The 17,798-nt window shown below is 43.4% G+C and overlaps 1 protein-coding gene across 1 annotated transcript in view; it reads right to left on the reverse strand.

Annotated features, from left to right (window-relative positions):
• STK3 (serine/threonine kinase 3) overlaps nt 1-17,798 on the reverse strand; it is a 349,379-nt gene that overhangs the window by 271,216 nt on the left and 60,365 nt on the right. The window contains exons 5-6 of the mRNA XM_040354769.1: nt 8,349-8,513; nt 8,095-8,262 (exon numbers count right to left, since the gene is read on the reverse strand). Of these exons, the coding sequence (XP_040210703.1) occupies nt 8,095-8,262; nt 8,349-8,513 (333 nt within the window). The remainder of the gene's footprint in view (nt 1-8,094; nt 8,263-8,348; nt 8,514-17,798) is intronic.

A 17,798-nucleotide genomic window follows, 5' to 3' on the forward strand; every position in this document is an offset into this window, starting at 1 on the left:
TGACTTGTGTACACACGACCAGATTAGCCGACGTAGGACATTTGTTGCCGGAAAGTTTGTTTGTTCTCACAGCGAACATTTGTTCAATGAAAAAGCAAAAAAGTTTGTCCTTTGGAGCGTACACACGGTCGGATTGTCTGCAAAAAACGGTCCGTCAGACAATTGTTGTCAAAAAGTCACATCGTGTGTACGGGCCTTTACTGACCAACCGTGAGCTGCATCCTGTCGAACATTAGAGCACCAAAAGGTTTACAGGGTCCCTTGGCATTGAAGGGAATCAAAGAATATTAGCAGCTACTTCTTGGTGCTTCCACTAAAACTGAGGTCAGTTTTCATTGCATTATACAAGTACATGCACATTTATACAGTAGAGAGATAAGGGTTCTACATCTGCATACAGTGAATGGAGGGGGGTTGCTAGAAGCGTGCAATTCCTTAAAAAAATAAAAATAATCTAAAGTGAACCTGAACTCAAAGTGAAGATTTGTCATCTCATACGCAACATCTAGAAATATTAAATGTTCCTGGGCCGTACCTTGAAAAATCTTATCTTCAATTCCTTCTAAAAAATAGCACTGCACACTCCCAACACATGACTGTGCCTAAAGCCCAATAGCTGTAAATTTACAGTGTGAGATCCAAGTCACTGCTGCCTGCGACTATGTGTCACATGCAATTTGGAATGCTGCTGACGCTTTTCTTTGCTGAAGAGGAAGCTGTACCTGAGAGCATGCAGCACCCTGTTTTTTCTGATTCATTCATTCTGTGGACCTGTGCCTTTTACACCTCAACTGCTGCTTCCTAAATGTTACCCCCCTGATAAATGGTGATCTGATGACTGTTAGGGTATCTCTGATATGAGAAAGAAAATCCATGCCTCTACCAAGAAATCCGCGTCCACTCAGAGTGACAGTGCAGAACAAAACGCAATTCAAGCCAATATTAGGGAAAAATAAATAAAAATCAGCTGCAAGGAGCCCACTGGCAGTACAAATAACTCGTTCTTTGCCCTATGTTTGCACTTTTTGGGCACTGCTTCAATGGTTCAAGTCCATTTTAAGAACTAGATTTTAAAAAGGGGTACACTACTGTAAAAGCATAAGATGTGGGAGAAGGACTCCCACAGCTTCACTAGACATTTACATCAATAACTTTGATGGGCATTGTATAGGAATCGCATATCTTTGACTTGGGGAATAAATGAGTCTAATAAAACAAATGTTATATGTCACAATCTATAAACTACAAAGCAATACACATACTGTACTTTGGTCTGATCAATAGGATTCACATTACTAGGAAACCACAAAAAAAATAAAAATCTTTAATCACTGTACGAGTCTGCTGTGGTCACGTCAACAGCAAATAAAAGATATATTAGGATAAATGTAAAATTAATGACCACTAATGAATTTTCCAGTCCACGCCACCAGATTGTTCCATCATAAATATCCTTCCATATACTCATAACAAAGAAAAATATGAATAATTCTCTTTCCAAAAGAGCAAATAAAGGAATTTCTGTCTCAGAAGGCAGGTCACAAGACCTAAATTCTTTGTTTTGAAAATTAACAGGTAAAGAAACTTCATGTGCATGCAAATGAATAATATTTCCTCTTTCCTCTGGTGTGTTTAAGAGCGATAAAAAGGAGAGAACTCTATTATTGTGACCTATTCTTTGCTCCCAAACTGGCCAGAATATTTATGGCATACTTACCAATATCGGATGAGAAAACAGGACACCTTGTATTTCCAATTCTTTTCTGGAAAAGCCATCCCTTGCCACCAATCTACTTTTGATCTCCAAAATGAAAGACTGCCGATCAATAATAGAAGCGTAAAACACAAGTTTATACCTACAAGCACGATAACGAATAGGTATTTTTAAGTTTGTTTAACATGGAAGCAAACAGTCCTATCAGGATCCATCAAGACTCAGAAATGGGGCATTTTGCTTTCCATTTAGAAAAGGGTGTATGAACATAGACTTTAGACCGTAAAGTCATTTTTATAAGCTTATCTCCCCTACATCTATATTTGATGTGACGGGGTCCTATGCAATATAGTATGCAAATCGAACTTTCTAAAGTACATTAGACTTTTAGAAATATGGTGTTTTTAGGTCTTCTACTGTTGGACAGGCCGATAGGGGGGGTACCACCAGCCCTCCTGTAGGGGGTCTGGGCACACAGGGGGGTCGGTGCAGCAGAACAGGAGTACAATTACAGAATGATGCACTGCGTCTGTGCCTCCTCCCTTCAGCAGCTGAAAGCCGGTTTCTCCCCCTTTTCCTCCCGCTGGCTTTCAGCTGCTAGAGGGAGAGGCACAATGCATCATTCTGCAATTGTCCACCCATCCCGCTGCACTGATTCCCCTACGTGTGCTGCTCACATCTGATATCCCTCTGTGTGCCTGCCCCCGCCCCCTCATAGATATGTAATTTACCAGACCCAGCTTTTTCTGAATTGGACACAGTGATTAAATCGGTATTGAATGCTACTGTGTCCATTCATAACCGAGCATTGTAAATTGTAAAACATCATTTTAAAAAAATTATACATTTTTGAAATTTCAGGTGAGCTGTATGGGGCCTGTTGATTTCCAACAGCAGACCTGCCGTTAAATTATTGAGCACATATTGGGGCGATTTGATTTCATCCCATTTTTCTTTCTTCGTCACTCTTTAGTTATTAATTGTTAGTAATGTATCAATGTATTTTTATGAACATTTTTAATGAAAACAATTGAAAGAGAAAAAAGGGGTGTTCAGGTACATGCACTGTCCAAGTCGGAGGCCGAAAAACTTTACCCATCAACTAGCACAGACCGCAGTTATCAGATTAAAAAAAACTGAAATTTCTATTTTAGCTCCTCAGTTTTACTGAGGCTGACGTGGCACCCTAGAACATCACTTTTACGCTAATTGTGACATCATGAGCGCAGTCCTCAATCCGCAGCTTATCCGATTATCAGTATTAAAAGTACTCTAATCTCTTGAATTTTGTCATTACCTCCTAAAACTCATTCTAGAAAAATTACCCCTTACCTTTTTGGTAACCAATGCAACTAAATGAAATTAAGAGCTTTGAGTGATTCCAGCTGTGCAGTGGATGATTACATTAAGCTTGAAAATATTACACTGAAAATCAAGCTCAGGCAATCAAATAATTAATCTGTAATCAATACAGGCCGCTCAGTGAGCAGATTTTCCGTTTCATACAATCGACCATCTGCTGATTATGAAGAGTGTTCCCCCTCCCCCAAATGGCCTATTTTTGTTTGGTTTTGTTTTATTTTTATCCTTGGGTTACGATTTCCTGCTTGGACTGTTCTCCGCACCATCGCATAGCCTTCTGAACTCTGAACATTACAATGGGGGAAAAAACTGATTAAAAAAAAAAGAAAACGGTTCCTATTTGGATCTCTGATAGCTCTACCAGCTGGCTTTTACCTTAGTCAGGGAGAAAAGATTGGAAGCACCTTCAAGGTGACTGCGACTGATGTGAGAGGTTTTATGTACTGTATGAAGCACAGTGTAATACGCCAGCACTATATAAACAAAGTTAATAAAAGGACGTTTAGAAAAAAAAAAAAGCGAAAACTGTTGCATTGAGGATTCCTCTAAAAGGGCAGCCGTTACGAAAATATTGTGTTTTAATACATGTGAATAATACTTGTAATGATTGCATACAGAAATATACATTTTCCTGTTTACTTCACATGCCTTTATTAAGAATTTTCTCCAGTTACATGCAGATGTCCAGCGAAAAAAAGGAGATTTACTTAAACTGGAGAACTCAGAATCTGGTGCAGCTGTGCATGGTAGCTAGGGCTGTTCCGATACCGATACTAGTATCGGTATCGGGACCGATTCCGAGTATTTGCGGGAGTACTCCTACTCCCGCAAATACCCCCGATACCAAAATAGAATACTCCCTCCCCCCCCCCTGCCGCCGCCGCATCCCGCCGCTACCCCGCTTGGTTAATACGGGCGGGGAACATTACAGAATTCATTTGAATAGCTGTAGTCTTTCCCGCCGCGCCGCGTATAGACACTCCCCCTTTCTCGGGTGAACTGTCCAATCCCGAGCAAGGGGGAGTGTCTATATGCAGCGCGGCGCGAAAGACTACAGCAATTCAAAGCTGTAATGTTCCCCGCGCGTATCAACCAAGCGGGGATGCGGCGCGGCAGCATGTACGGTAAGGGGGACATGGCTGCTTTTTTGGGGGGGACATGGCTGGATATGGGGGGGACATGGCTGGATATGGGGGGGGGGACATGGCTGCATATATGGGGGGGACATGGCTGCATATATGGGGGGGACATGGCTGCATATATGGGGGGGACATGGCTGCATATATGGGGGGGACATGGCTGCATATATGGGGGGGACATGGCTGCATATATGGGGGGGACATGGCTGCATATATGGGGGGGGACATGGCTGCATATATGGGGGGGGACATGGCTGCATTTGGGGACACATTTAAAAAAAAGTATCGTATTCGGTATCGGCGAGTACTTGAAAAAAAGTATCGGTACTCGTACTCAGTCCTAAAAAAGTGGTATCGGGACAACCCTAATGGTAGCCAATCGGCTTCTAACTTCAGCTTGTTCAATAAGGATGCGACAATGAGGCCGGGTTCACACTGGTCCGACAAACGCTCCGACATTGGGAGCTCATGTCGCATGACGTGTGAAAATCAAGGTTTCCCTATGAGAGCCGTCTTAACTGGTCAGACACGTCGGTCCGACTTTGAAAATGTTCCCTGTACTACTTTGATCCTACTTAAGCCCATTGAATATCATTGAAGTCGGATCAAAGTAGGATCCTTGTCCTTACCATCCGACATCCCACATTGTGATTACAGCAGCAGTAAAAGGAATTTATCTCACTCTGGGATTGTTTTGATTGGTCATAGAACAAGTCAAACTATCACAAAGTCGGATCAAATTAGTATCCTGTTCATGAAAGTCGGATGGATGTAGGATCAATGTAGGATCAATGCCGCAGAGCAAAGTAGGATGAAAGTGGTACTACTGTCATGTAGTATAGTGTGAACCCAGCCTCAGTCCTGGTTCAGGCTGGGTTCACACTATACTACACGACTTTCATCCTACTTTGCTCTGAGACATTGGTCCTACATTGATCCTACATCCATCCAACTTTCATGAACAGGATACTACTTTGATCCAACTTTGTGATAGTTTGACTTGTTCTTTGACCAATCAAAACAATCCCAGAGTGAGATAAATTCCTTTTACTGCTGCTGTAATCACAATGTCGGATGTCAAAAATCGGATAGTAAGGACAAGGATCCTACTTTGATCCGACTTCAATGATATTCAATGGGCTGAAGTAGGATCAAAGTCGGACCAAAGTAGTACAGGGAGCATTTTCAAAGTCGGACCGACATGTGTCTGACCAGTTAAGACGGCTCTCATAGGGAAACATTGATTTTCACACGTCATGTGACATGAGCTCCCAATGTCGGAGCGTTTGTCGGACAAGTGTGAACCAAGCCCAACACTGGTGCGATTTGACATGTCAAATCGGCGTCATTTGCCGGCAATGGCACCATCCTAATCGGTGTGAGGCCACACTGCACCCGATTTCAAAAAGTAGTTTCTGTACTACTTTTTGCAATTTCGGCCGAAATCGGGACTGACAAGCAGGAGTGAAATTGTGCGAGTTCAGCTGAACTCGCACGGCTTTACTCCCACAGCCCAGTGTGAACTTGGGCTAAAACCTGGAAGCCGTCTGGTTTCTATGCAGAGCTGCACCAGATTTTGCATGCTCCAATTTTAGTAAATCGCCCCCTAAAGAACAAATTATAGTCAAGGTTGCTTGAGCAGATTCAGCAATAGTTAAAAAAAAAACACACAACATAAAAGGATAAGTACACTTGATTCCATGCAGGTCTCCTGCAGCCTGTCAGTTTAACCCTGACAGGAAAACTCAATGAACTACCAGAGCGCTCAATAGCGCTCTGGTAGTTCATTGAGAACTACAAGCTGACATCTGCAAAGGCTGTTTGTAATAGTAATTCATTCATTCACAGAACTCGGTAAAATGAATGACGTGGTCGTGTGGGAGGAGCCCCACACACCCACGCTCTTTTCAAAAAGTGACAGCTAATAGAGAACTTCCCCCTACTGCTGTCACAGGGAGGGAGGGGAGCGAGAAGCGGTTGCAGCAGTGGGAAAGAGAATAGAAGGAGAGAAAGAGGAGAAGGAGCTCTAGCTGATTGACAGCCTCAGCTCTGTTCCTGTGTAAAGAGTGTGTGCCCCTTTCCACCAATCATCTCTCAGAACTCGCCTTACTGAGCTCTGCAGAGTGAAACTTCAGCTCTCTTCTACTTTTATTTCTAAACGTTCATACAAGCTTTATAAAATTCTGGACTTTGAAATGGTGTAGAGAAGACTCTCAATGACTGCCCACCTAATATTGAGTAGGTCCCCCATTTTCCACCAAAACAGCCCTGACCCATCAAGGCAGGGACTAGACCTCTAAAAATGTATGCTGTGGTATCTGGCACCAAGTTGTCAGTATCAGATCCTTTAGGTCAGGTCAGTTGCAAAGAGGGGCCTTCGTAGATCTGACTTGTTTTTTCAGCAAATTCCAAAGATGTTCGATTAGAGTGAGATCTGGAGAATTTGGAAGCCAAGTCAACACCTCAATAACACCTTCTTGCAATGCTCTGTGGTCCAGTTCTGATGGTCACGTGCCTATTGTAGACACGTTTGGCTGTGGACACGGGTCAGCATGAACACCCTGACTGGTCTGTGGCTACACAGTCCTATAGACAACAAACGATGCACTTAGTGTTTTGACACATATCAGAACCAGTATTATTCTTTCAGCAATTTTAGCTTGAAGTGTTACTAAACCCACAATCGTAAAATCTGTTTGTATATGCAGCATAGCATGCTTGTTATTACCCACTGTGGAACTTAAGGGGTTAATCGCCTGCATTGTATAAAAAGGCGGTTTCATCCTGTATGTATCGATTCTCCCCTCCTGCACTGTCTATCTGGGGAAGGCCAGCTAACACAGGCAGGATAGCCGACCTGCATATGCTCAGTTTTGTGCCAGTTTTATGCTGGAGAGAACATTTGTTTGTTCTCAGAGCTAGCCAGATCACATAATATTGAAATCACACATGTGGGCGTGTGTACAGGCTAAAAAGGAAATCTCCTCCTACCTGAACTCTCTGCACTGGAGAAACTGCAGTTTATCACTGACCATGGTTATACAGATCAGCCATAGATATACAATGGCAATATTTTAATTTAAAAATACGATTTCTAAGCTGTGGGCACTGTGGGGATGGGGGGGGGGGGGGGTGGGGGCAAGATCAACTATTTTCATATTACTGGGTTTAGTAACACTTTAAAAAAGCTCTACTATTGGATCAGACTACCTGACCAGGCTTCGCCCCCTATGTGCATCAATGAGCCTTGGCTCGTATTAGGATAAAAAAAAAAAAACGTATGCCTTTAGAACCACATTAAAGTGGTTGTAGAGCCTTACGTATACCCAGCGAAGTGACAGGCCTCAGGTGATACACAGAGATGAAACAAGTCTTGTCTTCTCTAAATCCACTGAAAGCTCATAATTTGGAACACTTGTCTGAGCTGACAGAAATAAATGGGGCAGAGAGAAGAAATTACACTCTGCAGAGCTCAGCAATGAGAACTCTGGGAGCTAATTGGAGAGAAGGGACACACACCCTTTACACAAAAACAGAGCTAAAGGCTGTCAATCTCAGGTTGTGTGCTGGAGCTGCATCCCCTGTCACTTTTCTTTTTCTCTTTATGTCAGGAAAACTTGTCTAAAGGGATTCATGCTGATAGGAGGATCGAAGCAACAGAAAGAATTAACACTAAGAGCGTTTAATTGAGACACGTAACACTATAGAAGGGTATGCTGTTCACATTTCATGTCTGAGTTTTACAACCACTTTCAGGCAAATGCATTCAGATGAACATTTAAGAAAAAAGAAAATTACCACTTGATTTAATTATTTGAACAAATTCTAAGATAGGATATGCAAAAAAGTAAAATCAAGAAACATTGAAACTGGCCTTACCCTCATTGGATGGATGTCTGCATATGGAGGTTTCCCTTCAGCCATTTCTATAGATGTAATTCCCAGTGACCAGATATCTGCCACACAGTTATACCCAATCTCTTGAATCACTTCAGGAGCCATCCAAAATGGAGTTCCTATTACTGTATTGCGTTTTGCCATTGTGTCCTGAAAAATCAAACGAGACCAATACAGAGTGAAGAGCGATGTTAATCGACACGATGATCAAACAGCAATGCAAGATCAGCTCTTACCGTTAGCTGTCCAGCCACTCCGAAATCTGCCAGCTTGGCGTGACCTTCTGTGTTCAGCAGGATATTCCCTGCCTTGATATCTCTGTGGATCTTCCTCATGAAATGTAAGTATTCAAGCCCTTTCAGCGTAGATTTAAGTATTGTAGCAATTTCATCTTCCGTTAACTGGAAAAAAAAACAGAAAGATGAAAGACAATGCATCTAAACTGTACTCTACCTTTGCTTCAAACCCTGCATTCTACTATTAACCACTTGCTTACTGGGCACAAATACCCCCTTCCTGCCCAGGCAAAATTTCAGCTTTTAGCACTGTCACGCTTTGAATGAAAATTGCGCGGCCGTGTGACGTGGCTCCCAAACAAAATGGACGTCCTTTTTTCCCCACAAATAGAGCTTTCTCTGCGGTTTTTATTTTTTGCACTATAAACTAAAAACTACTTTTTGCTAGAATAAATATCCAATAAAAAAAAAAAACTATTTCTCAGTTTAGGTCGATACGTATTCTGCATATTTTCTGTTAAAAAAAAAAACGCAATAAGCGTATAGTGATTGGTCTGCGTAAAAGTTATAGCGCCTACAAAATAGGGGATAGAATTATGACTTTTTTTTTATTATATTTTTTACTAGTAATGGCAGTTATCTGCTTTTTTTCCAGGACTGCGATATTATGGCGGACACATCTGACACATTTTTGGGACCATTAACATTTATACAGCGAACAGTGCCATAAATATGCACCGATCACTGTATAAATGTGACTGGCAGGGAAGGGTTTAACACTAGGGGGCGAGGAAGGGGTTAAATGTGCTCCCTAGTAGTGATTCTTACTGTGGGGGGACTGACTGGGGGAGGTGACCGGTCGGTGTCCCTATGTACAAGGGACACAGCATCAGTCTCCTCTCCCTGAAAGGACGTGGATCTGTGCGTTTACACACACAGATCCACGTCCTTGGCTGTGTAACGGCCGATCAAGGGTACCTGGCGGATATTGCGGCCGCCAGGCACGCACATCGGCATTTTAGTGATGCTGCGCGCGCACCCCCCAGTGGCCCAGAGGAGCCAAGGCCATCAATAGATGGCCTCCCAGACCTGAAGAGCCACCTTGTGGCCGTCAATTTACAATGGCCCGGGTTCCAACCAGTTAAAGAGTTACTAAACCCACAACAGTAAAAATCAGTCTGTATATGTAGCATAGCATGCTTGTTATATTCACTGTGGAACTTAAGGGGTTAATCCCTCTGCATTGTGTAAAAAGGCTATTTGATCCTGTGTGCAGATCTTTCCCTCCTGCACATGCTCAGTTGTGTCTTTTATGTTGGAGAGAATAATTACTTGTTCTCAGAGCTAGCCAGGTCACATGATATTGACATCACACATGTGGACGTGTATACTGGCTATAGTGGAAATCTCCTACCTGAACACACAGCTGTGGACAAACTCTGCAGGTTATGTGACCATAGTATACAGATCAGCCAAAAAAGGTATATAGTGGCAATATTTTAATGTAAAAAGAAGATTTATAAGCTGTGGGCACTGTGGGGGTTTAGTAACACTTTAAAGCAAAGTTCCACCCATTATTTAGTTTATTAGAAGTCAGCAGCTACAAAAAGCATAGCTCCTCAGTTTTAATAAACCACATCACGGCTGGGCCATTCAAGCACAAATAGGGTCAGTAGTCAGCGGATCTCACCATCTGCTGCGCCTACTACGCAGACTGATTCCATTTATTCCTAAAGAAGACGTAGCAGTCGTGGTGGGAACAATTGTGAACTCCAGACTGGACTATGCAAACGCCCTGTACCTCGGACTCCCAAATCTCTCGTCTGCAAGTCGTTCAGAATACGGCCGCCAGACTTGTGACTGGAAAAAAACCATGGGAATCAATCTCACCTTCGCTGAGGAGAACCCTTCACTGGTTGCCAGTAAAGGACAGGATTGCTTTTAAAGCACTCTGTCTGACACATAAGTGCATCCATGGGAAGGCTCCGCAATATCTATGCGAAAAGATAAAAGGCCACAATGCCAATCGCGTATTGGGATCCACCGACCAAAATCTGGTCCAGATACCCAAAGCCAGATACAAATCCAAGGGAGAAAGAAGGTTTGCGGTACAAGGTCCTAGACTATGGAACGCTTTGCCAACCAGCATTCGGTTGGAGGAAAACCACCTGACCTTCAGAAGACAGGTCAAAACTCTGCTTTTCTGATGCTCTGGAAAGACAGCAACAACTAGCGCCCAGAGGCGATTCAGTTCGCATGTGCCGCGCTATATAAGTTTTCATTCATTCAGTCCACAAATCCAGAAGACAGACCAGGTGAAGATGGAAGGCTCTGCAGCAATGACAGTGCGCCCCTGGAGGGCTTTGTTTTAAGGCAAGTCTTTCATAATGTGATAGTATACAGTGCATACAAGCAAATTATGATATTGCCTTGCAGGTAATCAATTTATTTTATTTTTTTATATATGGTTAAGATTTTACTACCGCTTTAAGGCTTTCTGAATAAGCCGACAGCAGAAAAGGGCACACGATAGAAAAAAAGGTACCTGCGCCATTTGGTCCAACACAAAAAAATACAATATATAATTGGGTTGCAGTGCATTGTAGTGCAGGTGCATTTTTCTGTACTGCCTTTGCGTGCTGGGGGACATTGAATACACATTTTACAGCGGATGTGTGAATAGGCCCTAGGTACTCAAAAAGGGGGGCCGAGTGGACTTAAAGTGGTTTCAAATGCAGGTTTTTTACTTTAAGGTAAAAACAAAAACAAAAACAAAAAAACAAACACTTGTGTCCAGTTCCCCCCAGACCCGCTTAATCCAGGGTTGCGAGTTCCATTTCAATCTAGCACTGTGCTCTCCTCTATCTCCTTACTGGAGACGGAGGCAAATGCGGGAGCCATTTGCTCCTGCTGTCAATTATAGCCAGCAAGCAGAGAACGAAAGACAGGGCCGAGCCACACACTGTGTCAATGGACAGCTCAGGATCGAACCCACACGAGTGAATCCATAGCTTGCTATCGGGGCATTTGGCAGAGGTGAGAAACCCGAAGCATTGGTGGGGGACCCCAGAAGAGGAGGATCGGGGCTGCTCAGTACAAAACCATTGCACAGAGCTGGTAAGTAAAACAGGTTTGTTATTTAGAAAAATATAGGTTTACAGTAACTTTTAAAGTGATTATAAAGCCTCAATTTTTTTTTACCTTAATGCATTCTATACATTACAGATAAAAAACCTTTTGTGCTGCAGAAGGCCTCCAGCCAGCCCGCCCCCTTATTCTTACCCAAGCCGATCCAGTGACATGCACAAGAGCTCTCGCCACTGTCTCTCTTCTCATTGGGTAGAACAGCAACAGCAGCCATTGGCTCCTGCTGCTGTCAAGCAAATGCTGAAACGAGGGAGCGGGGCCAAGTCACCGGTCTGTGTCAATAGACACAGACTGGGCAGCTTGGGAGCGAGCATGCATGGGTGCTCCCCTGGGAAAGTGGATTTCCCTTGGGGCACTCACCGAAGAGGAGAGGCCAGGAGCGCTGGTAGGGGGCCCCAGAAAAGGAGGAGGAGGATCAGGGTTGCCCTGTGCAAAACCATTGCACAGAGCAGGTAAGTAAAACACGTTTGTTATTTAGAAAAAAACTAAGGTTTATAATCACAAAGGCAAAACTTTTTTCATTTTGGATAGAGTAAGGAAGAGTTCTAACCCATCAGGTTTTTTTTTGTTTTTTTTTTTATTCTTAAATCTGTGTACCAAAAAAAGCCTTATATCACCTTAGAAATATATGTGCATCTTTAGTTCATAAATAAGTCACAAATACATGCTAAATTTGTTCAGAGAATCCAAGCTTAATCTCTGTATAGAAAACAGTTTAAGAAAATACTAAAAATTCTTTAAAATCATTCCCTCCCCCCTCCTCCTACCTATCCAGCATACCCTATATAAAAAAAGATCTAAAGTACCTACCTATTTTTAAACTGGTCTGGGCACATGATACAGCAGCTCTGGCTCCCCTGTGCCAGTAAACGGCTGCTGCAGGGGAGATGAGAGAACACACACACACACACAACGGCTGGGCCATGAAAAACTATGGGTGACGTCATTGCTCTCAGAATTAACAGCTATTGTCGACTGCTACCTTAAGCAGGGGAGCCAGAGCTGTCGAATCTTGTTACCAGACCCAATGGATTGAAAAAGGCAAGTACAGATTATTTTTTTATGCAGGATAGGTAGGAAGAAGGGGAAGGGAATGTAATTAAAAATATAGGGTTTATCATTTTGCTTTAGTTTTTTTGGCTCATATAATTATACAGCAATATATGAATAAGTAATGACATCTAGCATACAGATTTCTTCTCCCCCCCCATAGACTACCATTTGGCACCAAACATGAGACCCAATTGGCACTTATACATATACCGTATTTACCGCGCACTTTTTTGCCCTGAAAATAAGGGCAAATCGTGGGTGCGCGGTATACGCCGACACCCGCTTTCCCGCGCCGAGTTTGAATACTGCGCCGACATATACCGAGCGCAGTACACTCGTGTATTGTCGGGCAGTCTCGGCTCCTCCCGCGCTGACGTCCTGGACGTACAGGACGTCAGCGCGAGAGTAGCCGAGCATTGCCGACAATACACGAGTGTACTGCGCTCTGTATATGTCGGCGCAGTATTCAAACTCGGCGCGGGAAACGAGCGGGGAGGACGCGAGGACGCCGCAGAAGGTCGCCGGACCCGACGAAGAGGACACCCGAAGCCGCACGCCGGACCCGACGAAGAGGACACCCGAAGCCGCAGACGGACGCCAGACCCGACGAGGCCGCCGATGGACGATGCGCAAGACACCAAAACTGTAAGTACAAAAACAACTTTTTTCCACAGGATTCGGGGCAACTTTAGGGGTGCGCGGTATACGCGGGAGCGCGTTATACCGCGATAAATACGGTAGATCAATTTCTTTTGGAAATCATTTGCCGCAGGTGTGCTTTGTTCCATCTTCCCTAAAGTGGAGTTCCACCCAAAAAATTTTTTACAGGTACCCACTACCCACTTCTGGGTCAACTTGCCACAGTGAGATTATCCCGAAGTTCACCCTTCCCCCACCACCGGGCCATTCACAAAGAGCAGCGCGCTTTATACATGTGCAGCAGGGAACCAGCTGTAAAGCCACAAACAATGGAGGCGGCAGCACCCATGAGCAAATGGAAAAATCGTCTGGGGTTCCTAGACTCGTAAGTGTCCGAATATTAAAAAAGTCAGCAGCTACAGTATTTGTAGCTGCTGACTTAATATTTTCTGAAGGAGGCTGGACCTCCTCTTTAAGCAGCTCATATATGGTCTATTGCATTGCAAGCCAGCAACTTTGAGCCCTGCCACCTGGACAGTTAAAACATCATTAGAGAGGTCTTGGATTTGGTTTTTAAATTCTCTGGTTCCAAATTGTACCTCCCACCTATTAGAGGTAATTATGCATTGTAGGTTTGGATGGTTACATCAAAGTCCTTTGACGCTTTTTAAAATAAACATTGATGAGTTGCATACCTTGAAATATATGTTCCTAATTTTAGATAATACAGTCCCCCTGAAGACGACTAGGACTTGTTTGGTCGAAACGCGTTGGAGCATCTTTAGGCGGGATCAATTTTGAAAAGTTCTGTTGGTATATATGCATTACCTGCACGTTATGAATGTTATCGTGGCTGTTGGGCCACAATGGGAGTATATGTAACCTGAGTTCCCATTTAAAATCCTTGTTGACGTTATTATTTGAATAATAAAAACATTTTTTTTTTAACATTAATTTTTTTTGCTGCAAAAACCCCAGGGAACAATTTTTTTGTGGTATTGATATACAGCACCTTTCCATCTCTATGTGTGTCCCTATTCTTCAGTTAGAGTTAGCAGGTTTCTACCCCTTTAATGCCCTTTTCTCTGTAACAAAATAATGTATGTTTGGTACCAAGGTGCAATTATTATGTAGCTGTGGTCCTTAGTAGACAAAATGTGGAACTCTATTAGATTAATTCTAATCTATTCAGCTGTTTCATTTGTATCTGTCAAGTCTGATACATAGGATCGCAAAGCACTAATTCTGCTCTAGAGGGTACAACAAGCAACTGAGAATAAACAAGCTTGACTGTGTTCTGAAAACACGGAAAGGTTAATGCATCTCTTCCTATTTCACAGTTCCCACTTCAAAGTCCCATTCAGGGTTGGCCAGCCCTTTAAGAATGCAATCTCCTGCTCTGTGGTGACTGCAGATGTTTTCTCCCCGAGCAGCTGGAAAATGTACAATCTTCCTTATCTACTGTGATCAGCAAACAGGGACGTTTCTGAGGTTTAACATGATTGCAAATCCGGCCATAACAAAATAAAGACCGCTTCACCTACAGATTAAAGGAGACAGAAGCACACAGGCAAACAAAATTAAACAGTTCAGATCGGTGTGGCTGGTAGCGCTGCGGGCTGTATGGTCAGAAAGGGGCATTGTGTGCTTTTGGAACATGTTCGGGAAGTAGAGGTGGTTGGTTCAATGCACAGAAAATTGAAGGGGACGGAGAAACCAAAAAAAAAATGTATTTAGCCTGAATCCATTAACATTCCTTTCTCAGATTGCATTTACTTTCTCTTGTTTATGCTCACCACACATAATTCGTAATTTTCCAGTAGTTTCTATTTTTGAGCAATTTAGAAGTAAAACAATCATGGATCTTATTAGAGAAGTTTCCATGGTAAACTTTCCCAGAGCTCTCTTGTTTCTCCAGATAATGGCTACAAATAAGATAGGACCAGCAATTGGACCACACTTATATTTAAAGAGCACATTGCACAACCAGCCAATGACCTACCATAACCCAACATGTCGATTCTTATGTTCTTTCACTACAGAGGACCACCTAAAATTATTTTCCCTCAGTGAGCTACATTTTAAAAAATATCCACAAGTGTTTGAGTTTAAATTTATTTATCTGGACATTGTTTCCATAATCCAGTTCTTTATAGAGGAAATAACTAGCCCAATATCCCTACCACAATTACCGTATTTTTCGCCGTATAAGACGCACCGGAATATAAGACGCACCAATTTTAAATGAGGAAAATCTAGAAAAAAAAAAGATTCTGAACCAAATACTGTAGTAAAATATTTTATATCAACTGTATAAAGTTAACAGCAGTTTAAGAACAATTTTATGTCAACCATGTAACATATTAAGAACTATCTTTACTCTCATTAACAGTCAGTAAAGTCAGTAAACAGTGAAAGTAACAAAAATAAGGCTGTAATGTTTTTATTCGAACCCCAACAATTCCTCTTCTTCGCTGCTATCAGAAATGAGGAAGGACAGATCCATGCAGTCATTGTCATCACTTTCTTCCTCACTGGTGTCAAATAAGACGTTGTCTTCTGTTCCATCCAAGGCATTACTAATGCCACACTTCTTGAAGGATTTTACAACAATGTCCTCCTTCACGGAGTCCCATGACCTTTTAACCCATTCACACACTTGTGTGATAGTGGGCCTCTTCATCCGCCCAGTAGGCGTAAGATCATGGTTCCCAGCTGCCATCCAGGTGTTCCACTCCTCTCGCATCAGAACTTTGAACGGTTTGTTAATAGAAACGTCCAGAGGTTGCAGCTGGCTGGTAAGACCACCAGGAATCACCGCTATTTGGGTCTTAACTTCCTTAAAGTTCTTTTTAGTATTTTCCGTAATGTGTGCTCTGAACTGGTCAAGCACCAACAAGGAAGATTTCTTCAGAAGCCCGCCAGGACGTTTGGACCACACTTTGTCAATCCACAGCCTCATGCCATTTTCGTCCATCCACCCTTTATCATGAATGTGCACGACGACTCCCCGTGGAATTGTTTCTTTTGGGAATGTTTTCCTTTTAAAGATCAACATCGGAGGCAGTTTGGTACCATCTGCACAGCAGGACAACACAACCGTGTAGTGGGTTTTCTCATGCCCTGAGGTTTTTACGGTTATGGTTTTGGCTCCTTTGTTATCTACGGTTCTGTTAGATGGCACATCGAACGTTAGCGGGACTTCATCCATGTTCCCAATCTGGCTAATTTCAAAGTTATTCTTCTTCCTCGCATCAATAACAAACTTGTGAAAAGACAGAATCTTTGATTCGTACTCCTTTGGCATTTTTTGTGCAATTCTGGTTTTGGTGCGCATAGAAAGGCCAGATCTCTTCATGAATCTATAGCACCATGATGGTGATCCGGTAAAATCCTGGATGCCTTTCTCCACAGCAATGCGTTTGGCCTCATAGATTATCATTTTTGTTGAGACAGAAAGTCCATTTTGCCGGTGACGTGTGATCCACTCCTTCACTTCTACCTCTAACTCTGGCCACTTTGCAGTTGGTCCACGTAAGGTGTGCTTGCTTTTATCCAACTTTTGGAGCTGATCCTCCTGTTTCCTCCACTCCCTTATCATTTTCTCAGTTGGAGGTGGCCCGAAGTGTCTCTCCGCTGCTCTGTTTCCATGCTCCTTAGCAAATTTGATTACTTCCAGCTTGAAAGCAACTTTATATGCCAGTCTCTTCTGCTTAGACATCTTGAAAAGGAGGTAACGGTAATTTTCTGCAAGAAATGCAGAAATGAAAGAACTGTCAATATTATCAATATGTTCTTCATTTCCCCTCCCCCCTTATATTTCATCTGGTGCTTTCTTATCCAGCCATATTTCATCTGGTGCTCTTGTGGAGCCATTCTTCTGCCCATCAATCATGGGCATCCAATAGAGTAGTAGGCGAAGTGGGGGCGGAGGTAGGGAGGGTGGTGTCTTCCCCCTGGCATTTGGGGGGCAGAGCTTTGGCGGATCAATTCTTCTGCCCATCAATCATGGGCATCAAATCAAGTAGGAGCGGGGCGGAGCAGAGCACAGCACACAGTAAACATTGGCCGGAGGAGGCGGAACGTATGGAGCAGGAGGGGCAGACGTGCGGACATTTCAGGGCAGCATACGGTAGATTGTTACAGTCAGGTGCCGCTGATAGAAATCATGGGGCCCCGTACAGCCTACCTGGCGGGGCCCCTTTTGCAGCCCCACCCTCAACTCTGCCCCTGGTCCGTCATCGAGGGCGGTAGAAGACATCGAGGGACGTGGATGGCTGACTCCAGTAAAGGTACCGTAAGTGCCGGGCGGGGGGGGTGAAAGGGGCACTTTACAGGGCACAGCGGTGACAATTAAAGGGCACAGCGGTGACAATTAAAGGGCACAGCGGTGACAAAGGGCACAGTGGTAACAATTAAAGGGTAGTGGCTGTGTTTGATGTCATGGCACAGTGGCTGCGTTTGATGGCATGGCACAGTGGTGACAATTGATGGCACAGTGGCTGCGTTTGATGGCATGGCACAGTGGTGACAATGGTACAGTGGCTGCGTTTGATGGCATGGCACAGTGGCTGCGTTTAATGGCATAGTGGTGCGAATTGATGGCACAGT

The sequence above is a fragment of the Rana temporaria genome, chromosome 5 (genome assembly GCF_905171775.1).
Source record: "Rana temporaria chromosome 5, aRanTem1.1, whole genome shotgun sequence".
Classification (NCBI taxonomy): Eukaryota; Metazoa; Chordata; class Amphibia; order Anura; family Ranidae; genus Rana; species Rana temporaria.